Below are 26,227 nucleotides of genomic sequence, written 5' to 3'. Positions count from 1 at the left end.
CCAACTGCTCTGAAAAATAAAGTTTATCTAGATATTGAAAAAATAAATGCAACCAGGTACAAACGTGTCTTTCTCTCCAGACTCCTATCTCATCATCTTATTAATACACACACACACACACACACACACACAGTAGAGCCAAGGGTGCACAGAAACACCATTCAAATGCAACCAGATGCACCACTGCCTCTCTAGCCATTTTGAACAGTCAGCCATTCTCTCTCCATCTTACCTATGTCTTTGAATCACTGATTGATTTCTCTGCTTGGAATGCCTCTACCCACCTTCATACCTCCTATTGTGTTTGACTATTTCCAACATGGTTTCCACTCCCAGTTTGCCCACTCCGAGTCTCAGTTTCCCCACTGTTAAACTAAGGAATGACAGCAATGCCTATTTTATTGGCTGTTGTGTGGACTAAAAGAGTTAACATATGTAACATTATATGTAATGTATGTAAATAAGAAAACAGACTGTGGAGGAGGCGAGCTTCTGCAGGCTTGTAAATTGCTAAGGCTTCCTCTACTACACATAGCAACAGATGATGTCACTGCTTTGCCCTCCTCTCAATGGTTTTTCATCACTCTCAGAATAACATCCAAAGCCTCCCCATGGCCTAACCTATCTAACTCTTGATCTCATCTCCAACTCTTGGTCCAGCCACTGTAGTTGCCTCACTATTTCAGGAATATACCAGGGAACATATACTTGACTGCTCTCCGCTCTACCTGTTATATTCCTTCCCCCACAGACCCACATGCCTGTCTCCTCCACTTCAGGCAGGTGTCAGTTGAAATGTCCCCTCTCCTGGGGACCCTCACACACAATACTCCACCACTATGGAAATAAGCATCCTTATTACTCTTTATCCTTCAGGGACTTGGTGGTGTCCATTGCTGCCTTCTTGGTGCTTAGAACCATACCTGGCACATAGTGGACACTCAATACATGTGTTGAATAAATGAATGAATGAATGGGCAGATGACTCTTCTGATATAGTGGGAAGTTGTTTTGGATTTCTTTTTAAATTCCCTCTTCAGTTCCCGAAGCCCAAACAGTAGCCCAGAGCACAGAACAGAGAACCACCAGCCCACAGCTAATTAGTAGCATAGCTATCAGCCTTAGCTACTTCACCTGCATAGCACAGGTACAGTCATAGCATCCACCTCAGTGCCTTTGGGAGGAGTAAATGAGGTGATATGAGAGAAGCACTTAGCACGAGGCACAGCGCATGACAATCATTACATGTTCCCCATGTTTAATATAATGTGAGAGCCTGTTCTCACCCCTTCTGCGCTCCTTGCTATTCCACATGCAGAGACATGTTCTGAATATGAAAAGAAACTACTTAAATCCTGGTTCCTCCTTTTTAACTGTACAGCATTAATATACTTACCAACTCCAATGGGGATATCTGCCCCTAAATAAAGGTTGTCAAACATTTTAAATGTTATTAAATTGTCCAGTAAATGGGAATGCCCAAAGCAGAGAGCCAGTCAATCAGGATTATTCCAGAGTTTCAAACAGACAGAAGGAAACCATTATCAGGTTTAAGAATATTGCGTTCTCTCTCCCACACAGCCTTTATCTAAATCTTCATTTAATTGACAGCCTTCAGCACCATCAGAATTGCATTCTGAGAACCAGGAGAAGTTTTCAAACATTCACGTAATGTTATGCACTTGGCTCAAAACTATTCAAGGGGAAAGAAAGATTCTTTCTGCACGGGATTTGGGGAATGCCATATCACTGTCACTGCAAGGTCTGGGGAACTGACCTTGAATCACATAAGGAATCTACACCACTGCATAAACTCAAACATACTGTCTGAGGTTTAAGGCAGAGAGAATCAGACCTACTATCTACTCACACTCTACAGGTGTATGCTTGAGGTACGATATCCTTCCATCTGGATATCCTAAGAAACTCCAGCACTGACTGGCACATATGGGCATGAAGTAGATGTTTCTGGAATGACTAACGAGAGAATCTTCGTGATTTGATGTAATAAAGGGAATCTGTTCTTAGGCTCAAGTGTTTCTAAGTGATTCTCACTAGAGTCTGGGCTGGAAGAAAGACCTGATTTTTTCCCCATCTCTTCCCTCAACCTCCACCTTGCAGTTATTAACAAGTCTCACTGATTGCATGATATCTCCTGATCTTTGATCTGTCTCCTCCTCTCCTCCCTCAGTACCTGGAATGGGATACCTTCCTCTCTGGGACTGTTACAAAGTTGCCTAAATGTCTCCCATCCTGCACTCCCATGCAGGCATGCTGATTGTTGGGAAACTCAGGCTTGACAATGTCACCCTGCTGCTTAAAAATCTCTCAGAGTTCCCGCTGTCTTCAGGGCATACTGTCTGTGAAACAGTCCAAGCCCTTCCCTGCAGCCCCTCCAACCCCCTTAGCCCCACACCCTGGGCTTCAGCAACTCATAGCTCTCCCAAGCCTCTATGGCCAGCTCCCTTGAATTTATGGCCTCCTTCCTAACGAGGGTCTGTGTAAGCAATTTCCATTCCAGTTTCTGTCTACCTAACTTCCTACTGATCCTTCAACTCCCAGTTCAAACATCATCTCCCCCTGAAAGCCTTCCTCAATCTTATTCTCCCAAAGAGCCCAAAGCTAACACCTTATTTCTTTATTTTTCATTTAAATTATACCAACCACTGTAGAAAGTATGCAAAAGCCTCAGGATGCAGCTCAGTGTTTTCCACAGGTGCCATGCAAACAGCACTGAGTTCAAGAAATAAAACACAACCAGGTTCTCAGAAGCCCCCACTCTGCCTTCTTTGCAACCACTTTGGAAAACTGTCTGAGGGTACTTATCAAAGCCAAACCAAACACTTTTCCAAAGTGGCTGCACATCCAGGCCCTTTCATCCTATCCTAACAATGGTGCCTGCCTTGTCTGTTTAGCCTTGTAAGATACTGGAGTCAGGTAATATAATTTGGTCACCTCCTTATCACCAGTTCCCGCCACAGAACTGGCATATGATGTGTTCTCTATGAATGTCGAATGAATAAACAATGGAATGAATGAATGAGAAGGGTAAAGAACATGCACTCTCAGTTTGGACAACGCTCTTGAATATCTTATAATTGTCACTTTGTTAAATGCACTTTCCTCATTGGGAACCCACAGTCATGGCATGATTCTGGGATTCCCATTGGAACTCACAAAAGACCATATGTCCTCTAGAGATTGTCAGAGGGGAAAAAAAAGACTTTAAAGGTCCTCAGTTTTAATCAGAAAAAAACAGAACTCTAGGTAAATCAGGCCAGTTAAATTGGTTTGACAACCAACCTCAGCAGCAAATGTAGCTTCCAGCATCTTCTCAGGTTGGTTCATTTTCCAAGATGTGTAATTTTTATTTATTTTTATTTTTAAAAATATATTTTTATTGATTTCAGAAATAAAGAGAGAGATGGAAACATCAATATGAGGAGAGAATCATTGATCAGCTGACTCCTGCATGCCCCCTACTGGGGATCGAACCTGTAACCAGGGCATATGCCCCCACTGGGAATTGAACTATGACCTCCTGGGTTCATAGTTCGATGCTCAACCACTGAGTCACACTGGGCCAGGCAAGATGTGTGCTTTTTAAATGAGGAGTAGGATCAAAGGTCAACCTTATCCCCTGGAGCAAAAGCTAAGTATTTGCTGTAATCACATCACAGGGAGATCTTCAAAAGCCCACAGTGTAGTGAAGGCAACCACCTGTCTATCTTCAAACCAGATGAATGGCTTTCTGATGCCATCAATCAGAAAAGCAGATGTATAAAGAGCAGCTGATTCTTATTTAACCAGCTCTTCTCATCTTGTCACGAATAAAAAGCACATACACAATCCTGGCCCAGGTGAGAAATATAACCAGGCTGGAAACTGCCAGAAGGCCTATTATTTTCCTGTAACCTTTCAGAGCCTGGAGGTGTCACTGGTGACAGTCCAGAATGACAAACCAGTAATACTTTTCCAAAGCACAGGACTCCAGGTAAATGGAAATTCAACTCTACAATTCAAACCCTCCTTCCCCAGGACTTGAGCTTTGCTCTGGACAGTGATCTCCTTCGAAAGTGCTGTGACATGAACATGTTCTGAGACCTTTGTTTTGAGGACTGTGACCTGGCAGAGGCAGGCAGGAATAACAGGTTGGTCCAGCAAGTTGTTACTTTCAAAGTGCAAATTGGAACTCCTAGCCTTCAAGTAAGATGAAAGACTCCAAATTTCTTTTGATAGGATAAAACTGGTCCTTCCAGAATTCTTGGTCATGTCTGATCTTCCCTCCAGGGCAGAATCACATTTCTAGCAGCCTGTTCAATTATCAATACCAACAATTTAACTATTCTAAGTCCTAGGGTCAAGGCCAGAATCACCCTCTCACTGTCCCTGCTGGGAAATCACATGGTATTGTTTCTCCTATTGAAATGGGAGAAACCTACAGGATAGAATGGGAAGCTATAGGCCCCAGTTCTATCCCTACCTGCGTGACTTTCTTCCAATGGCTTCCCCTCTCTGAGTCTCAGTCTCCTCATCGGTAAGGTGGGAACACCCTCCTGACTGAGAACTGAGACAATGCACAATAAACTCTTTTCTCCAGGCCTGACACACAGCGGCTTTTAATGAATATTCGCCACCTCTTCTCTCCCAATAAAACCATATAGAGTCAGGAGACCTGAATTTGAATCCTGGTTCTGCCAATTATTCACCAAAGAAAACAAGGTTCCTAAGGCTGTTTCCTTATCTGCAAAATGATATATGTGCCTCCTGAGGGTTGAGTGAAGATCGCTGGGAATTCCTTAGTTATATGAGATGAATTATAATAGCTCCAAAATTTGGAGCCTTGAATTAGACATCATGTATGTAAGTACTTAGCTGAGTACCTAAACATAGATGGTACTCCATAAATGTTAGCTGTTATTTATTTATTTATGTATTTATTTATAATTTAATTATTAGTGTCATTTAATTGAATAATTATTATTAGAACACAAATGATGATGACTGTTCTTAGTCTTATCTCCAAAGCACATTTAAAGTTCTATCCTTGGAGACACTATATCACGCTGACAGTGTCTCCATGGGGCCCCTCCTGCCAGCAGGGTAATGTTTTTAGTGGAAAGTGCTCTTTACAACCCTTTCCCCACCAAAGTAGGCAACTATCCAGCTGTGCCCAATAAGGCTCATTAACACAGAAAGAGAAAGCCCATTCTAGCCTGGCAAAGCACACCCCTCATCATCTGTTTTTGTTTTGTGTTTTTTACTTTCTTACTTAAACTCCTCACTGCCCTGCCCCAGTGGGCTTCCAACTATCCTAAAGGAGTTATCTTGCAAATGGAAGCCTCTACTGTCTGGTGTACAGACGGATCTTTATACTATGCAGAATCAATCCCAGAGATGCAATCTTCCTGATGGCTCAGCCTAAGAGAAAACTTCCTTGGAAAGTTACCGTGGGGCCTTGACTTACGAGTGTCCCGACTAACGAGTTTTTTGAGATACCAGCTGTCTCTCAGCCGATTTTTTGCATTGAGTTGACAGAGTAATTTGAGTTAACAAGCTCGGTCTCGGAATGAATTAAACTCGTAAGTCAAGGCCCCACTGTACATGATCCCAAAGGGGAAGAGCGGGCAGAGAGCAGGCTGAACGCCAATAAAACCTGCCAGCAGACAGCGCTAGAGAGGCAGGGGGATTTGGGAAGAGAACCCACTGGAGAAAGCCCTTAAATTGAACCTCTTCATCCTAACACAGGGACATTTGGGGACTGAGCTAGTTTTGAGTCAAAATAGCCAGGGTAGGGGCTGTGCTCAGAAAGGCTAAGTGGCTGGGTTAATAAGGCTTTTAGGATCCCTCATGCTGAGTCTGCAGTGTGCAAACTTCTCCAAGCATCAATTATAACAGCATAAAACTTTCTGGAATAGAGAAAGGGCATTGAGTTCAGGGTGCTTGCTGGGGTCTGATGGATCTTCATCTGTGCCCTTGGATTTTTGAAGGGCTTCATTACTTTGCTCCTCTAACCACTCTCCAAAACTCCTTCTAACTTTGCTTTAATGGGCAGCTTCTGTTTATTAATTCTGGTAAAAAACAACAACAACGACAACAACAACAGTACAACCCAATATGCTTTATTTATTGCAAACCACAGAAGGTCCAACTAACAAAGCCAGCATAGTGTCTTGCACAAAATCTATTTTCTCCTGAAGAATGGGAGAACTGACCTAAAAGAGCTGACCGCTTGCTCTCCCTAGAGGTGCAATGTTGGGACTTAAGCTGTACTTTCTTGGGGCACATTCTCCAAGTGACTTATCTCAGTTTCTTGACCTAAAGCTTGTGGCTCTTTACTAGCAAATGGCACTTATTGTGGCAGTTAAGACATAAGGATCCCTGCCCAGTTTTGATTCACAATGTGTTACATTCTTCAGTTCATCCTCCCATGAAGCCGGTGAGATGGAGGTTATTACTATGCTCCCCATTTTACAGAGGAGGTGAAGAATGTTATAGAATTTTCTCAGGGTCACAGGGTGATGGAGCTGGGACTCAAGTGCAGACAGTCTGGTGTCCTCATTCTTATCCAATAATTTCTTTTCCTTTTTCCATTTCTCCTTCCCATCCTCCCCCTTCCCCTTTATTGTTATATCACCCCTCCTTCTATTATGAAATATATTCTTTACATTTACACTTTTTTTATCTCCTATATGGTCTGAGCTGTCATTTCATAGATGAGCCACACAATGTCCCGGCCCCTCAGCCTCCCCTGAAGCTTGAGCCTACTTCCCATTACCTGAATGGAATGGCCTTCTCAAAGAGAACCAGTGACCCCTTCTTCTTGCAGAATCTAGTGCTTTCCCCAGGTCCCTTCTCTCTTTACTTCTAATATATCTGAAACTTCCTTCTTGAAATTCCCTCTTTTCTACTTTGACATTATATAAGCCTACATTTCTTCTGCCTTATCTACCCATCCATCCATTGATCCAGTTAATTTAAAAATTATCTGAACTCATATTTTTTTTGTGTGATCTTGGACAAGTCATTTTACTTCTCTGATCTTCTATGACCTTATTTGCAAAACAGAAATATTAAGAAAATAATTTATAGGATTGTTGTTAGGTGTAAATAAGACAGCTGATGCAAAGAAACTTGGCTCAAAGAGGTGTTCAGTATACTAGTATATTTGTTGTCATTCTCACACTTAATTAGCCTTAAAATCTTGGGATCATTTCTGGTATTTTTCTCTTTCTTCTCCATCATCCTATTCAACACCAAGCCTCTAAAATTGGCTCTTTCCTTCCCATACTCCCTATGACCCGACCCTTACTAGTTTGCAAGCTGGTCTTCTTACATTGGGTCTTTGCCAATTCAATCCATCTTCCACACCATTCCCAGATTAATTTTCCTGAAATATCATTTTCCATTATGTTATTCCCTCTTCAAAACAGCTAATGGATCTCCACAACCTATTTTTTAGATGTATTTTTCTTTTCACTTTTTCTACTTTATTATATTTTTATTATAAATGTAATACATGCACATCAATAAAGATTTGTAAACTAGAGGGGAATATCACTCACAAACCCATTACATGAACAAAACTGCAATTAAGATTTTGATAAATTTCCTTTCAGAATCCACTCCTTTTCTCCTACATAGAGTCTTTTTGAATTTAATGTTATTTTTTGCTTAGTAGGAATCCTACTCTATACACAGTCTTCTGTTCAGTATTAATTTTTCACTTATCTGACTTTGTCATGTCATTATTGTCTTAATAACCACCCTCTTCAATGGCTATGCAATATTCCATTGAACCACTTAGCCAGTTTCCATTTGCTAGAAATGTATTTTATTTGTTGAGCACTTAGGAGAGCCAAGTACCTGGCAAACACTTGATAGATGCTGACTATTGTTATTTCCAATTTGGACTACCACATGTAATGCAGAGAATGTTTCTATATTTTTTTCTGTATTTAGCTGTTTCTTTAATTTCTCAGATGTAGATTACTGGCATAAAGGGTATTACTGTTCTTATGACTTTTGATACTGACTCTAGCACAGTAGTTCTCAACCTTAGCTACACATTAGAATCACGTGGGAATCTTTTTAAAATCATGATTTCTGGGCCTCATCCTCCGGAAAGTCTGTTTCTTTGTTATGGGATGAATTTAAAAAGATTCCCAGGTGATTCTAATGTGCAGCCAAGGTTGAGAACCACTGATTTAGATAGTCTGTTTCTTTGTTACTAATGTTGTGGCTTCACCCCATAACAAAGAAACAGAATTTCCGGAGGATGGGGCCTAGAAATCAGGATTTTAAAAAGATTCCCAGGTGATTCTAATGTGCAGCGAAGGTTGAGAACCACTGCTCTAGCAGGTGCTGAGGGCTTCCCAGACACCTCCAAGCCACATCCCTCTAGGCCAGCGGTTCTCAACCTGTGGGTCGCAACCCGTTTGGCGGTTGACCGACCCTTTCACAGGGGTCGCCTAAGACCATCCTGCATATCAGATATTTACATTACAAATCATAACAGTAGCAACATTATACTTATGAAGTAGCAACGAAAATAATTTTATGGTTGGGTCACAACATGAGGAACTGTATTTAAAGGGCCAGAAGGTTGAGAACCACTGCGCTAGGCTTTCCATTAGAGGGCTGGCCCAACTTTCCCCTGCAGAAATCCACACTTCTGTTGAGGTCTTTCTCTGGGACCAAAGTCCATATCCAGCAGTCCAGTAGTGTTCAAAATCAATGCCACCTGGGGCAGCCCCACTCAGATTTGTGACATAAAGTCCAAAGCTCCCATGCCCCTCAGGTGGGATGGCTCTGAACTGTTCTACACTTGCTCCCAAAGGTCCCCAGGGGAATTAAGGTCCATGCACCCACTGTAGCAACTGGCTGAATAACAGACCATTCATGTGGTTGCCCCTCCCCTTCCTTGCCTCACCTCCCCAGTTTTCCCTGAATCACCTCCCAGATTAATTAATTGCATTAAAGCCTTCTCTTAGAATCTTCTTTTCAAAGTACCAACTTCCATTCTCCAAGGACATTAATCATCAAGGACTAAGATTCTTCAGGGTTGTGTTGAATCCCCATCCCAGCAGTATCAGGTAGGTATCATTGTCCTCATTTAATAGGTCTGGTAACAGGACACAGATAGGTTAATAAATTTGCCCCTGGACACACAGCCCTGCAGTGACTGAGCTTTGGTTCAAACTGCAATTCCACCTTCCCCCAAGGCCTGGGCTCTTAACCACCATGTTGTATTGCCAGTCACTGTCATGTAGCAATAGAAAGATCATTTGGCTAAAATAACACTGATCCTATTAATAGCTGTAATCCAATTTCACATTGCATTCACATTCATTATCACACAGAAGAGCCTCCTTATTGCCCCTGAACATGCTATGAGTATTTCTGCCTCAAATTTGGACTCCTCCTTGCTCCATTTTGTAACATCCTCCCTTCTTTCTCTAACTGGCTAAATTCTATTTCTTCCCCTACAGTCTGGATCCCACACTGTTTTCTCCTTACTCTACCCACTTCTGCTGTTGACATTCTGATTCTCCTTCTGACTCACTTTCCACATCTGTATATGGGGATGGTAGTAAAACCCACCTAACAGTGTTGCGTGAAAGCATCTAGAACAGCGTACACTTCTTCAAAGGCAGGTAACAAATGGCATTTATGCATGCTGTCACCTAGACCTACTATAACGTCTCCACCCACCACCCTCTAGACCTCAACCTACTTCCACTTCTTAGCTCCACATTTTATAGACCATTTCTACCAAGGCAGCACTAGTAAATAAAAAGCTATGTGTTTGAGACATCAGAAAAAAATTAACCAAAGATTGTAAACAAGGACAAAATGATTGATGGAAATCGTTTGAATATCATTTGGGGACAAAGGATACCAGAAGATGTCTAGGAGCATATTCTCAGTTCATCTCATTGTTTGCTGTTGGTCAAAGACCCCAACTTAGTGAAATGACCAGTTAGTTGTTGATTTTTGTTCAGAAAATGATGAAAATAATTTCTGTCTAATGGAACCGATAACCCCAAAGGTTTAGATACGCTGCACATTAACTTGCTTTTTTTCTCTAATTCAGCAATCTCATACTGATGTTTCTTTGTCAAATTGCTCATAAAAACTCAGCTTCTTAAATTGTTAGGGGCAGAAATAGAATATTGGGGACCAGGTACAATTATAGGAAATAGTAATCATGCTCTTTTAACTATGGCTGTTTTGTTCTGAAGAAAGCACATTCTAACCTGGCTGAGAGTTGCACCTGGGACCTGGGAGCTCACCTGGATATGTGGCCCATCATCCACATCTCAGTGCTGCCTATTATAATGGAAAGATTAACAACCTTGTTGCAGAAATCAGAGCCTCCAGCCCTTTCCATATCGCCAGCCCTTTGAAGACCCCTAGCCCTTTGCATACTCCCAGGTTTTTGCAAATCCCCAGCCCACATTATTTTTAAACTGCCCATTTGGCATCATCTTTGTCCTTCTACCCAAAATAAGCATCTGGTTTATGGGGGGGTGGGGGAGGGCAGAGCAGATTTTTGTGGATGACCTATTGCTCTCCCATACTGCTGGCATTATTGGAATAAATGCTCATATATGATTCAATCCTGTCTCTGCTGAATTGGCTCAAGTTGTGACAGGCAGCACAGACCCATTGATTGTCCAGTTACAGAATGGCTTTTTAAATTGCCATAGCATCTTACTGGTGTCCTCATAAATTAGTGAATTCATATTTACATTTACCTGTGAGTTATGGTTTTACCACTTGAAAAATTATACATGTACTATGTATAGTAGCTTTCTACTCATTAACTTTTCACAGACCCAACTCTGGATTCTGGCTTCCTAGTAAGAACAGGATGGGGTAGAGATTAAAAAAATAATAAAGGCCTGAGAGTGCTGGGTATATATGAAGCTCTAGTTAGACCAGATTCTCTCAACATCGCACTATTGGTATTTGGGTGGGGATAATTCTTTGTGGTGGGGGCTGTCCTGGGCACTGTAGGATGTTGAGCAGCATCCCGGGCCTCATCCACTAAATGCCAGTACCCTCTCCCGTACTGTGACAATCCAAGATGTCCCCAGACATTTCCACACGTCCCGAGGGGCATGATTGCCCTCAGTTGGGAACCACTGGTTTAGACTGCGCTTCATGAGTAAGAATCATAGGGAGATACTAAAAGGATTGGTAAAGATTCACAATGGCACACAAAGAATTATTCTGGATGAGCTTCAAACTCCAATGGCTACAGGCCAGTGGTTCTCAACCTGTGGGTCGCAACCCCTTTGGGGGGTCAAACGACCCTTTCACAGGGGTCGCCTAAGACCATCGGAAAACACATACATATAATTACATATTGTTTTTGCGATTAATCACTATGCTTTAATTGTGTTCAATTTGTAACAATGAAAATACACCCATCTCTATATATAAAAGCCTAAGTGTCCGTCTGACCATCTAACCAGTAGCTATGATGCGCACTGACCACCAGGGGGCAGATGCTCAATGCAGGAGCTGCCATGACACACACTGGCCATTTAAAAAGAAATGGCACTGCGGACCTGGTGCCAACAAACCAACACTCGACTTCCCCCAAGTGGGACACAGGCCCTGCCACCACCCTAGAGTGACACCCCACCAAATCGCAGCCAACACTGTCAAGACCCCATGGTGCAAAATGGGGCCCAAAGTCCAGCCCTGCCCAGAAACATCACTGTGGGAGCCAGGTAATGACTTCAAGTAGCAAAGTCAGGCTTCTTCTCCCTAGCGACTAGCCTCCTTGCAGTTTCTTCAGCCCAGGAACCCAAGTTGCTTTATAGCCAGGTGCAAACATTTTACACTTTAACCAAATGTTTGTGAAGTGTTTTCCCATGCCTCATCTCATTTGATCCTCACAGAAGTCCTGGAGTAGGTAGATAGGAGACTCGGTAGAATCCTATTTTCTTTTCATTAGCTGAAAAATGGAGATTTAGAAAGTTTAGAAACTTGACCCAACTGAAAAGAAGTAAGAAATGGTGGAACTTGAAAGTGACTGCAGGTCTTCTCACTGCGCAGAATATAGTCAATCACTGCTACAGTTAAATATTTTACCCTTTGTTCTCCCTGCGTGATCTACAATAATAATCTGCTTTGTGTTGATATTACTGCTGTGTTGCTGACAATTACCAGAAAGAGAAGTTGGGGTGCTTCAGTAGGCTGGAAAAAGTTTAGCTAAATCAGAAAGCAGGTCTAATTTAAAAAGTTTATCTATACATATAAAGCTCTTGCTGGCGCCAATCACACGTGTGTGTTTCAATCTGTCATTGTCGATCATGAATTTGGTTGACACTTCTATTATAGAGAAAGGGTGAATAGTGATATTAAAATATTTCTTCTAATTAATTTTCTTTCAATGTGAACGAATCTGAGCACTGGGCCACTAGTTGCTTTATAAAGGGCCCATGTTAACTGCAGCTCTGGACAGCTAGGATTGCTTTTAATGAATGAAACAGATATAAAAACTGGTGTGACTCAGAACTGCCTGGGTCACTTATCAGTCCAAGATTCTCAGCATCTTTCTGACTCAATTTTTTGATCTCTGAAATGGGGTGAATGCCAGGGACCTTTTGAGTTGATATACAGTAAGTAATGAGGTAGAATACCACTAGCATGCGGTGTAGAAAGGGTTGTATGTGCTCAGAGTGGCCCTGACATTAAATTGCCAGCTTGCTTGTATAATGAGACATACTTCAAATACTATAAAGCTCACCCTATTAAAATATACAATTCTGTGGTTCTTAGTATATTCACAGGGTTGTATAGCCATCACTATTATCTAGTTTCAGAACATGTCCACCGCCCACAAAAGAAATCCCATACCCATTAGCAGTCACTCCCTATTCCAAGGCCCTAGGCAACGACTCATCTACTTTCCTGTCTCCATGGATTTGCCTGTTCTAGATAATTCTTTTCAATTCATGCAATCACACAGCATGTAGCCTTTTGTGTCCAGGACTGCCTACGGTTGAATCTCAGTTCCAGAGTTCAAAAGCTGTGTGTTCTTTATCAAGTTCCCCCGGAATTTCCCCATCTGTGAAATGGAATTAAAATCATAGTAGATACCAGAAAGTCATTAGGAGGATTAAATGTACTAGTAAATACATCTAAAGTACTCACACAGGGCCTACCTTATACTAAGTACTATTTAGATGCCAACTTCCTTTATTGCTACTGCTGCTTTAATTTCTAGTATGCTGTTCCTCTGCCCCAGAGCATATGACTGGTGGTGGGAATCCAAAGATCAATAGAGCGCAGAGCGCACAGCTCTTGCCCTCCCCAGTGCACAGTCTGGTGGGAATTATATGATTAGGAAACCAGCTTAAATGAATAAAGTCTTATCATATGCATGTTTAACTAATGAAAATCCAGATCTTCCACCAAAAAGAGAAAGAAAGAAAAAACAAAACACAATTTAAGCCCTGCAATTAAATACTGTAAAATTATATCATGTGTATATTCTTTATTATACACTGTACATTTCTGCATGCATTATACAGTTACATATTGATCATAGTACAGGTTGCATATACAAAACCAAACACACTGAAATTTAAAGGGAAACTTAAGAGATTTCAAGGTTAATTATAACTGTTTGCCGTAAACCTTGACGTTATAATCTAACCCCTGAGTAAAGACTCTATTGTGTGCCTACAACAGCAACAATTCAAATGATTTCAGACAAATGAAATCAACCAACAACAGGCAGTTGAGTCGGGCATTAGGCTGCAGTAGCTTCCAGTTGGCCAAGCACCACTTCTGCCCTCCACAAGCTCACAGTCTCATTTTGAAAATAAACCATATAAGCATAATCATAAGAGATTGGGGGCAGAATTGGGTTTAGAAAACAGATGGAAATAATCTGTTGCTACCAGCCAACAGGACAGACAGATAAGAGAAGGGCTGTGCTCCTCCCGACCCCTGTCCATCCCTTTGCCTGCTTTGTCGGTTTCCATAGCATTTGTCACCACCTGACAGACATCATGTATCTACCTGTCCATTTTTTATTATCTCTCCCCCAACCATTATGGAGGTTCACAGGGGCAGATACTTGGGGTGCACTGTTCACTTCTGTATTCCCAATGCTGAGAAGAGTGTTGAGGGCTTAGCAGGTGGTCTGTAAGATTTGCCAGAGAATGAATGAATGAGGGTAATTGTTTAGACAACCACCACTTTTCTCTCATCTTCTATCCCCAAAACACCCATATTCTGTTCCTCCAACCTCAACTCACTTATTCCTTACAAGTGTTTAAAAATAGTGAGTCTAAAATGAAGCCCTAAGGTAGGCATTGGTAAACTGGTACCATCTAGTGAGAAAGAGAGTATCTGCAGGTAGGTGCTAAACCAAATCTGAAGGGTTTAAGAAAACAACAATCATAACTTCCCTCCATCATTAGTTCCACTGAGGAAGTTTGCAGTAGCACATAATGATGGCAAATAGAATCTCTTACACACTCATGCCCTCACTAAACATATACTGCCATTCCAAGCACCTGTCATGCCTCTCCGTGCTTCTGCTCCGGACTTCTCCAAAACCGTAGTTGCTCCCCGAGAACCACAAAGGCTGAACAGGGAAGCACAGAGGAATTAATGGTGCCAGGGGCCACCCTTTACAAATGGAAGATGAATGTAGGTGAATATATACCCCAGCCTTCTTTCTTGCAAAGAGACCATTCTGAAGTGAGTTTTACACAGTTCTTCCAGAAGTAATGACCCATGGACAGTAACCAGCTCAGTGGCACAGTCTTTATTGGCTTGCTTGCTTTCTTATTTCACACTTCTCACTTCTGTCCCTGGGATTATCTCCCATACCAGCTCCCTGCATCCAAGCCTGTGAACTCAATCCAAAACACCAATATATCTTTGAGTGGCCAGAAGGCCTTAAGAATTGTAGTCCAGATAATTACTACAAAAGCTAAATTATTATATATTTTAGGGGTGACCTGAGAATTATGTTCCATAGTTGACTACCAGCATTGTTACCTTGACCAAAGTCAATGTGAAATAATCCAGTGATGTGTGAGTCCTCAAGAAGTACCACAGTTCTCAGGGCAACTAGGTTCTTACTGGAATGGCCATTATTGCTGGGGGAAGCATGCAATGTGGGTGGATTGTTTGTCCCAGTCAAAAGCAAGGACTCAGGCACAATGAAATAGCTCTGTGTGGCCTTAGGCAAATAACCAACCATTCTGAATTTTTCTTTATATATAAAACTAGAGGCCCAGTGCACAAATTCGTGCACGGGTGGGGTCCCTCGGCCTGGCTAGCGATCGAGGCCTATTGGGGGGTCAACTGGCCAGGGGGAGGGACCCCAAGAGGTCAGCTGGCTGGCCTGGGGGGAGGGGCTGTGGGAGGTTTGCCAGCTGGCTGAGGGGAGGGGCTGTGGGAGGTTGGCTCTAGGAGTGCACTGACCACCAGGGGACAGCTCCTGTGTTGAGCATCTGCCCCCAGTGTGCATCATAGCAACTGGTTGATCAGTCATTCCAGTTGTTCCAGTTGTTCAGTCGTAACGGTTGCTTAGGCTTTTATATATATAGATAGAGATAAGAATAGTCTTTTCCATGCTTTCATGTCTCTGGATCTATTTTGTTTGTCAGTTTATTTTGTTCATTAGATTCCACATATAAGAGAGATCATGAACTTCTTTTTTTTCATATATAAGAATTTCTATGGATTGCAGCAACAATTTGAGATAATGCATGCAACTGGCACATAGCAGAAAATTGTACAGTACAGTAAATTTACCACAGTTATTTTTATGCATTTTAAATAATAATAATCATAAGTGCTCATGATACTACTACATACATCCACACACATACTGTCCTGATAAAGCCTCCTGGAAGAAAGATGCTGGGAAGATATATCTAGAAGATAAGATCCCATCAGATCAAATGATTTTATGAGGCATGAAATCCCCAGGGGAACAATCTTTGTGGAGCTACCAATATGATGTGAACTGGCAAATCCTTCTCTAGGGAACAAACTTTACTTTCTTAAATGTCTGTGGATTTTAAAATACACATGCATTTCCCCCCTCTAAGTTAGTAGGATGCTCAAGACCAAGGCGCCATGACACCTTCAAGCCATAAACTCCCTTGGAACACTGCGCTAAAGTTAATACAACCAACCTTCCTTCTGCACCTAGCATTTGCCAATAGTGAGATGAAGACATGAGCTTACACTCATTTAATTCTCATGAAAAACCTGCTGGGAAGTATAGCTTCTCTCTTTTTGTTTAGACACAGGAGGAAACAGATGAGGAGGAAAGTAAAGTAACTTATCTGAGTTCACATAGCATGCAAATGGCGGGGCCAGGATTTTTTAAAATTTATTTTCATTGTTGAGAGTATTACAGATGTCCCCCATTTTCCCCCCATTACCCTCCTCCACCGGCTCCTGCCCTGCCCTAGGCCTTCAACACACAACTGTCTGTGTCCATGGGCAATGCATATACGCATATAAATTCTTTGGTTAATTTCTTTCCATCCTCCCTCTCCCCTTCCCTCTGAGATCTGTCAATCTGTTCCATGCTTCCAAGTCTCTAGACCTATTTTGTTCATCAGTTTATTTTGTTCATTAGATTCCACATATAAATGAGGTCATAGGCCAGGATTTAAACTCACATCTCACAAGCTCAGAAGTGCAAGATGTTTGCTCCTCTGGATCCAGGCAACCTGTAGGCCCTGATTAACCTCCATAATTTTCCCTTGAGGACCAAGACTATGTTGAATTAATCTCTGGGTCCCCAAATTGCCAGCACTCTTGGCATTTGGTCAATATTAAAAATTATGGGAAGGATAAAAGAAAATATGGAAAGAAGAGAGGGAGGAAAGATGGAAGGAAAGAAGGAGGGCACAGCTACCCTTCCCCAAGTACTAATTTAGCCCCTAGTGTTTCCTATTGTAACAGTTACCAAATTTACATTATTTCAGCTATTTATTTTCTTGTTTCTCATTGGATGCCCTCAGTAGACTATAAGCCCCATGAGAGCAGGTTTCAATTCCACTTGCGTTACCTATGAATTCTCTAAATGCCTCTATAAATACTTAGCGAGTGGACAACTGTACCTTCCCCACCTTGGGAGGATAATGTCACTGTGCTGCTGGTTGCTGTTGCTGTTTTTTAAGAGAGCCCATGTTAACATTTACTAGCACACCACTGACTGGCACGCAGGGAACATTCTGCTGTGAGGCCTGGAAACATGGAGTCAGCAAGGCTGTATCCAATATGCTGAAACAAAGGTTTGTTAGCATTCGCAAAGTGATTGCTGAAAGTAGTGGATCATTATTTGCTTCAAGTAAGAAATATTTCTAGTGCTGCTGATTGAATGTTCAAGAAACGATTAAATGCCTTGGCAATGTTTCACTCAAATATCTTTTGCATGAAAAGCCTCCAAGATTGGTTAATTATAGAGGCTACACATTAGTCTCTCTAGTCAAGGGCATTTCCAGGCCTCCACAGTGCCCATCTCAGATGCAAGCACAGATAGGATCTGTGGGCACCCGTGTAACTGGGGCCCTGGATGCCTCTCTTAAGGAGCATTACTGCAGCCTGGCTAACACTCCCATGGAAATGGCCCTCAGACCCTGTTTACTGCGTCAAACACCTGGGTTCCTTGTTTGGGCCAGTGGTTCTACCGTCCTGCCGACTGAGAGTCAGAACTCTAGCTTGCATCCTTAACCCCTCCCTGGCCCTCGCTCTGTCCTCTCCAAACCCAGTTATTATGCCCTGCCAAGTTCTTCCCTAAATATCTCCTGGATGCTCTGAGTACCATGTGTCTACTCTCATCGGCACTGTCACTTACTCATCTAGATTCTTCCCATGATCTCAGGCTTACACTGGCTCCTCCCTTCCACTCGTACCCAGTTACAATCCATTTGCTACCCTGCAGCCAGGGTGACCTTGTCACACTGTATCTTCCCCATATTACTTGCAATGGCTGCTCATTGCTCCAGGACAAACACCAAAATCCTTGCAGTGGCTGGCAAGGCCCCAGCGGCGCTAGCTGCTTCTCACATCACTCTCTTTGAGCTGTGCCATGTCTCCTCCTGCCCAGGGACTTCCACCAAGCTGTGTCTTCTGCTCTGAATGCTTATCCCAGCCCACACCCTGTACTGTTCCTTCCTCACTACTCCTTTAGACTGTAACTTGGGCATCAGGCTATCAGGGAAGCCTCCCAGATCCTTCATCTGGGTCTAATGCTTGTCTTATATTCATTCATTCATTCATTCATTCACTCATTCATTCTCTCATTCACTCATGTTAATGGAGAGCCAACTATATGGTAGGTACTGTTCCAGACACTAGGAATACAGAACCACTCAGAGAGCAACATGTACTATAATGGAGCTTACATCTTAGTGGGGGAGAAAGACAAGGCACAGACAAGCAAAATATATATTATGGCATTATCTCACACAATTGTTTCCTTCCCTCATAGCAGTTGTCTCTTGTTTTGAATTATTCATCAACTGATATTTATGTCCCCTGCCAGGGGATACCTTGGGGTCTGAGCCCCTTCCTAGCAACTGTACCCTGAGAACATACTAGGTCTTCTATGGATATCATAGATATTTATTGAATCCATTTGGTCCCAGGTGAATGAATGCCCATGAAGTCAAGTTGTTAGACTGTTTGGGGCTTAGGGGGAACAATCCCTAATGGCCAGACCCTTAAAGCCCTCCTACCCTTAGAGAAGGCTCTCTGCAGCCTCTCTCGCTGTAATTTTGAGTCAGAGTAGAAGTCAGACATCTTTTTCTGTAAAGGGCCAAATAGTAAATATTTTAGGCTTGGTAGGCCATATGGTGTCAACTCTGTTGTTATAGCACAAGCACAGCCATAGACAATTATATAAACAAGTGGGCATGGCTGTGTTCCAATAAAACTATTCATAGAAACAGGCTGCAGGCAGGAATTGGCCCGTAAGCCAGAGTTTATAACCCTGGGGTGAGATGATCCCAGATGCTCAGCAGCTTATGGCAGTTGAAGGCGTGGCCTGACTCAGCTATGGGTTCTGCTGGCAGAATCCAACAGCTTTCCACAGACCCCCACATCAATTAACAGGAAGATTATCACAGAAGCTCAAGCTTCAGGCATTTGCAGGTACCAGCTCCTGGGGCACGTGGAAAAGCGGTTCCCTGCCACTCCCAGAGGAAAGAGACTTTGGCCTGCAGGCTGCATAAGGCAGGGATGGAGGCTGCCACATTCCTTGCAGGGTCCCCAGGTTCCTCAGAGGCTGAGCTCATTTCCTGGCCCTGCCCAGGCATGTGGCAGGGCCGCTCTAGGCTGAGCAGCTGCTGCCCTCCACCCAGCCCAGTCTGTGCTCAGCTGGGAGACACAGGGGCTTTGTGCAGATCGGGTGACACTCAGTGGGGCCTTTGAAATGAGACATGACATGTCAAAACCTGCCTATTGCTAATGCTAATTTTCAGGAATTTGACTTCTGTTGGCAGCTGACAGAGGAAAAACAATTACTTTTTGTTTCTGTATGTGTGTGTAGTTACTGTTACCCTAACCTTTGGGGTCTGTACTTATGGAAAACAGGAATTATCTGAGGCTTACCTGCTAGAATGGGATGAGTGGACAAATTTGTCTAGTATTTACAGAGCCAGAGAACATTAATTACAGCATTAACGCTATATATGTGCTGTGGTGGGTGTTAACTGTTAAAAACGGTTACACAAATTCCCGGTAGTGCTAGGGGTAACAATGCCCTGTGTATAAAAGTACTTTAGGCAACAAAATTATGGAGCTGATATTACCCTGAAGTTACGAATGCTCTTCCTGTTAGCTCGGTGCGTCCAGAGTACCCTGCAGGGCTAAGGCAAGTCGTTTTTGTGATGTCCTGGTTATACTCACACTGCGGGTGAGCAGTGCTGATGGGAGGCCAGTGCCCAGTGTGTCACTGTACTCTAAGGGCATTGATGCTCTCTGTATAACGCTGCGCCCAGTGCACTAGAGCCTACATATTATCCAGTGGTCCCAGAGCCCCTTGGCTGCCGATGCATAATAATGTGTTGGGTGAACCAATCTGCTGGTTATTCCAGCTCTCAGACTGCCTCAAAGCTGCGGTGTGTCACTTCCCTGGGTGTAACTATTCTACATGAAACAATGGTCTGGATGTTATGTTGCTCTGGATACCACCTAATCACCCAGTGGCGCTGATGGTAATAAAATTCTCAAAAAGAAGGTATAATCCCCTTGGTCATGTTCTTCCAAAGTGAACATAAATGGGATTCAATCAGAACAATCAAAAAGAAACTTTTAAAATAGCCTATCACTGAAAAATTAACTCCATAAATTTGATGAAGCCAAAAATTTTTGGAAAGCAGACACTCCCAATACAAATGGCTCTAGGGGCAACATGATAAAATCAGGGCGGACAATGGGCTAGGTCAGTGGTCGGCAAACTGTGGCTTGGCAAACTGCGGTTCACGAGCCACATGCGGCTCTTTGGCCCCTTTAGTGTGGCCAAAGTACCACAAAATACCGACTTCTGCGCATGGGCCACAAAGTTTCAATCGCACTGTACATGCGCACCCACATGTGGTATTTTGTGGAAGAGCCATACTCAAGGGGCCAAAGAGCCGCATGTGACTCTCGAGCCGCAGTTTGGCGACCACGGGGCTAGGTAAATAGTAGGGAGAGGTGGGGACTGTGACAAACTTCAGAGGCATGTCCTCCCTAAAGGAGAGTAGTGACTCAGCTCCAATGGTGTGGCCATGTAAAAATGCAGCTCTAGGGTTGCCTGATTTTCTGAGATTTTAAGAAATGCAAGAAACCTAGACTTGTTTTTAATGTACAATGTCCCACTGTACAAAACATTTGGGCCAAAGAGATACATCCATGAGCTACATTTGGCCTGTGGCTGTCACTCTGTAACCTCTACCCTGAAGCCAGATTTGCAGAACTGAGATGGATGGGCTTCAGCACCATCAAACTGATATTGCAAGGTTCAATCTGCTAAACCAAAGGATGACCATTCACCTCCATGAAACCTGGATCAGTCTGCATTTCAAGTTTGAAAGATCATTTCTTTCTTCTCTAGCCTGCTCTTAGCTGCTTCTCCCAGTAGAGAAAGTAGTTTTCTACCCTAACCCAAAAATAAAGCCAATACTTAGTATATGGTGATGGTGCAGGGGATCCTACAGTCCAGCTAGTCATCCTTTGTACAGTCTGCTCAGGTAGGGGGATCCAGGCCCGGGATCCCCTGGGTGGCTGCAGAGGAGACAGGCTGTGAGGAATTGTATTGGCAGCATCTGTCAGGAGGGTCAGATCCTCCCAGGCGTGTGGGCACCTTGCAGACAGCTAAGTGGAAACATTGCCAAAACCACTGGTCACTTGATTTGATTCTGTCCAACTGATTATTGTAATTGGATGACAGATTGATATTTCCCTCTCTTTTTCAACTGGTGTTGAAGGGTGAGCGGATCTGCCTCATGACTCACTCTTCTGGGTAGTTACCTAATGGGGCAGATTATCTCCTTTCACAGGCAGAACTGTGCCTGCCTTTTGGCTGCCTGAAGAGTAAGCTAGGTCCAACTGTAGTCAAATGCCAGGAAATTTCAGAACTTCCTTGCATTTCATATTGTATTGTCTACAGAGGTCTTTGAAATGTTTCTTGCTCTAATACTCAGAGGGGATACATAGTTGAAGAATAAAATCAAACAGAAGCAACTATAATAGGGAAAAAAGGAAGGAAAAAAAAAACAAGGAAAGATACTCAGTGCAAAATGACAGGACTTCTCGTAGCAAATAATTGGGAATAGGAAACTAGTTTGGTTTTAATGGAGCTGCTATACTGAAGTTCTTTAAAATATGAGCTGTAGATTCAGAATTTTGTAATGCTGTGGATGGAGCCCTCTTCTGGAGAAATTTTTCAACAGATATTAAAACAAGATAAAAACACGCAGAGATAGACACTCACACACACATAGTCACATACAGAGAGAAAGATAATTAGGACATATTATTGGCTATTTAGATGATATGTCATTCATATATGAATTGAATCCATAGTGGTTTTTTTCTCTCCTTTGCCTTACTTCCCACGAAATAGAAATTAACTCTACTCCTCAAAGAACTATTTTTTTTTTTTGCTTTGTTTTGTTTTGTTGTTTTGTGTGGGTTTTTTTTTGAAAGGAGGGAAAGAAAGAAGGATATCCTCAAGAGTGTAGCTGAACTTTTACCTAAACAGTGAACTTCAGACTGAGACTCCATGTACACATCTAAATGCTGGTACTTACAGATAATGCAGTTATTGGGTACATTGGTTTGTTGGGCAGTTTTAACACATACAGAATACTTCTAGAAATAGATTTTGTTTAATGGAAAACCCAAGGGCTAAAAATTAAAAAAGGGGAGGAGGGGGGAGACAGAGTAGGAGAGGTTAGCTAAAATGACTGACTATTGAGGCTTTTAATACAGACTATGGCATTACATAAATTCCAGATCACATATTCAGCCTTGCAATTTATTAAATGTCTTTGGGGACTTGCTAAAAAAATTTTCAGACACATTAACTCTACCACTTTAATTCCTTTCACCACGTATATCTCTGTTTCCCCAGGGCTATTGAAGCCTCATAGGCTGCTACATGCTGAACCCTTCTCAGGGCAGGAGTACTCTCTGCAACCCTCAATCTTTTATCCTCATCAAAATGGTTCTGCAAAAAAACACTGCCCTTCGAATATAATATAGGAAGTTGAAGGGGCACTAGAAGACACTGATTCTCACTTAAAATCCTGAAAGCCAAGATTCTGACTCCAAGAAAGGACTTCCCATTTTAAAATCAACACCTCAGAATTCTGTGGAACATTTGTAGTCACTCCTAAGTGAATGCTCTCCAAACCTGAACCACTCCCTAAAATCCTAATTCTTGGAGGATTACTCACTTATTGTTAGAACTTTTGGCTAGTTGTGATACCCAAATATGGGAGGGGGAATCATATTTACAGTGGAATTTCTAGCTCATGCTACTCTTTTTTTTATTATAGCCAAATTCCAGAGGCCACTTCTGGGACAATCTTTCTCAAAACACCCAGGGGAAAAGAGAGCTGATTGTGTTTAACTCTGCCAGTTCCCAGCCATTGTTGGTTAGAATTCCTCTCCCTGCCCCGCCCCCCCCCCCCCCCCCCCGCAACACACACACACCCCAAATGCCTAAAAGAGCAACCTAGCCAATAAACTTACAGAGACTGATATCTTCCAAAGCTGGACCCAGCACCTTACCACTGAGGTGGAAAAACACACACATGCTTGCCTGAACACCATGAGGGCTGAGTGACTAATTTGCTTTATTACATTGTTTTTCCCTTTCTTCTGTTTTCTCTCTGCCTCAGGAAAGTGTTTTTTTTTTTCTTGTTGACTCAAAGCCCCCAAGACTTCCCCCACTTTTTCCACCATGGCCCTCAAGAGCCTTGCACTCAAGCCTCTTGCTGGGTAACTGGATTGCGCCAGCATGATTTCTCTGCAAGGTGCTACCGCTACTAGGATATCAATTACTGACCTAATGTGGACATTTGCTCTGATTATGCATAATAATCTAAAAGAGAAATATGCTTCTCAGGGCAGGCAATTTAATTCATTTTAAAGGAACGGAGTGAGCTGTGAGTCTTCAGAACCCACCTGTGCTAGCTGGGCCTTGGCTGAGACACACCAGTTGCTTTGCAAAAGGCATCATGTGAGAAGCCCCCAGTGCATAAGGATTGCTGGGTGCTGTGGTCTGCCTTGTTCAAAAGGAGGCATAACTTTGGGCAAGCCCTGGAATCCAAACTGAGGGCAAAGCATGCCCACAGAGACTGTGAAGTCCTAGGTAAGGTAGTGGTAAGTGCTCCCAGACACGGACAACTCCCTGTGAGCCAGGCCTCATGGTAATTGCGTTACCTGGGACATCCTTTTCAATGCAATACAATCTGCCTAGCAAGCCTATGAAGGTGATAAGATTATTTTACAGTGGAGAATCTGGAAGCTTGGAGAGATTAAGCAACTTGCCCAGAGTGGTACCACTAGCATATGGCAGAGCAGATCTGTCTGAATCAGAAGCATTCTCTGCACTACCCTGCTGAATTGGGATTGCGTATCCCTACATACAGCCTCGGGAATAATTAGTCCAAAAAGGCTGGAAAACTGGCTCATAGACAGGCATAGGATTTGTGGCAGGACTTAAGGCTACAGAAACCCTAAGAGAATCAACTAGCAAACCTTGGTAGAAGAGGCGTACAACTGAGTAAGGGAGTATGAGTGGGGGAAGGAGGCTCCAAGTACTATCACACACTGCCACTCCCACTCTGAGTGCTCTCCATGGGACATGGGTCAAATCCCAAAGTCAACACTAGCTTGGACCCAGCAGTGGTCTCCCCTTAGAAGGCTGTACTGCATCTCCTCACCCTAACCTGCCCCTGCCTGGGTCCCTAGCTGCTCACTCTCCCTCTCACCTACATACTCATACATGTGCCTCTTCCCCTGGCACCCAGGAATCCTGGCCAGAAACTCAACACCCATTTCTAGCACCCAAGGCACTCCTTGTCTCCTCCCCTCCTCTTCTAGGCTGCCAGGGAGACCTAGGGGACTGGGTCCCTGAGCAGTGCTGGGCGTGCCCCTTAGCCTCCAGCACCTCCGTTGTACTGCTTTCCTATACACAAACTTCCAGAGGTCTCTCAGATACATAGGTGGTTGCTGGAGGACCCTGTCTCCATCGTCCCCTTTTAGGAATCTCAGGGCGCTTCCCTCACAGCGCAGCGCTCCCCTCCTTCCCTCCGAGGGTTAACAGGCAGCTGTGGCCCGGTGGGCAAGGCTTGAACTTTTCTCTGTTCTGCACCCGCCTGCCTGCCCGCCCAAGAAAGCAGCAGAGGCAGCAACCAAGGCTCAGGGCTGAAGCTTCAGTTAGCTGGACAAATGGGGTGTAGCGTAGGGGGTTGGGGCCTGTGCCCTGACAGGGGACGCACTCCGGTCTTTCCCGGCCTGAGGCTGGGGAAGGAAAGGACCCCCAAGCAGGAGCAATTGCCACGGGCGTCTTTGAGCGACAGCAGCAGCCGCTGCTGCGCAAGGCTAGCCCGAGGCACCTTCCAGCGCGCACCGCCGGGCTGGGTGAGGGGGCCTGGGCGCCCCAGGAAGTCAGCAATGCCAGGCCATCCTCTCCAGCCGCAGAGCAGCCCACAATCCCAACACAGGCGGCGCTTCCCTGATCCGCGCTGAGCTTGGTAAAATAACGACTCCTTGGAGTCGTTTCCAACTGAGTCTTTCTCCAATACACTAGCCTCCGGGAGAAGGCGAATCAAAGTTACGCCACTTGATGTAGGCGAGAATGTCGCCCCGGCTTGCAAAATAAAGGACTCAGGACTCCGGAGCTCTCTCCTTCTCCCCTTCACGCGAGCGAGCGCGCACACGTACACACCACACACACACACACACACACACACACACACACACACACACACACACGGCGGAGTGGGTAACCGGACGCCCTAGGATCTCTGGGGCTGGGAAGAATGACCTCCCTTCCAAGCCCAGGGCTGTCTTTGCCAGGGCTCCAGAGTCCCCTAGCGCCCCGAAAGCCCCCTCACTCTGCCGGCATCAAGCAATCGGAATGCAGATCCAGGGCGCAGGGCGCGCCCCCGCGGCCCCTCTTCCCTACCTGGGACAGGAGAATACACAAGGCAAGCGGAGTTCTCGGCTGCATTTTGCCCGACTAGAAGAGCCCGGCGGCGTTTTCATTCATGCACGAGGCTGCACTGAGCATATTTTCCGTGGGAGCCAGGCTTTGAGGAGAGGCTCTGCCTCGCCAGCCAGCCAACTTCCCAAATAGATCAGCGGCAGCATCACGAAAGCATTGGGTAGAGGCTGATGACCAGGACCAATGGCTTTACAAGACGGATTCCTTCATAAAGCTCCCTCGTTTTGCATGGCAGATACAGGGCGAGCACCTCGCGCAAACCGAGACCCTCAAAGGAGGCAGCCCATTTGCTTTTTTGGACTGTTGGGGCCCAGCCTCACAAATCACGCTGGGCATCGCCAGCAGATTCCACTTATGAAGAGAATGGAATTGCGCCCGGGACTGGCGGCCACTTACAGCTCAGTGCAAAAAGATTCTCTTTATTAAAATGTTAATAAGATCCACTTTATTTCCAATAAATCAAATAAAATTGCCCCAACAGTTCCAGCCCTTTCTACA

The 26,227-nt window shown here is 43.9% G+C and overlaps 1 protein-coding gene across 2 annotated transcripts in view; it reads right to left on the bottom strand.

Annotated features, from left to right (window-relative positions):
* CDH13 (cadherin 13) overlaps positions 1-25,855 on the bottom strand; it is a gene marked incomplete at its 3' end in the record, with an annotated part of 1,052,451 nt that extends 1,026,596 nt beyond the window's left edge. For both annotated transcript variants that reach the window (XM_081106984.1, XM_081106983.1), the window contains exon 1: positions 25,691-25,855. In XM_081106984.1, coding sequence (XP_080963110.1) covers positions 25,691-25,735 — 45 coding nt within the window. In that variant the 5' untranslated portion in view covers positions 25,736-25,855. The remainder of the gene's footprint in view (positions 1-25,690) is intronic.
* Positions 25,856-26,227: the final 372 nt, after the last annotated feature.

Source organism: Myotis nattereri, assembly GCF_964212035.1.
Source record: "Myotis nattereri genome assembly, chromosome: 15".
NCBI classification, from domain to species: Eukaryota; Metazoa; Chordata; class Mammalia; order Chiroptera; family Vespertilionidae; genus Myotis; species Myotis nattereri.
Note: the sequence above shows the minus strand (reverse complement) of the source record. Positions and strands in the feature narration are given on the sequence as shown.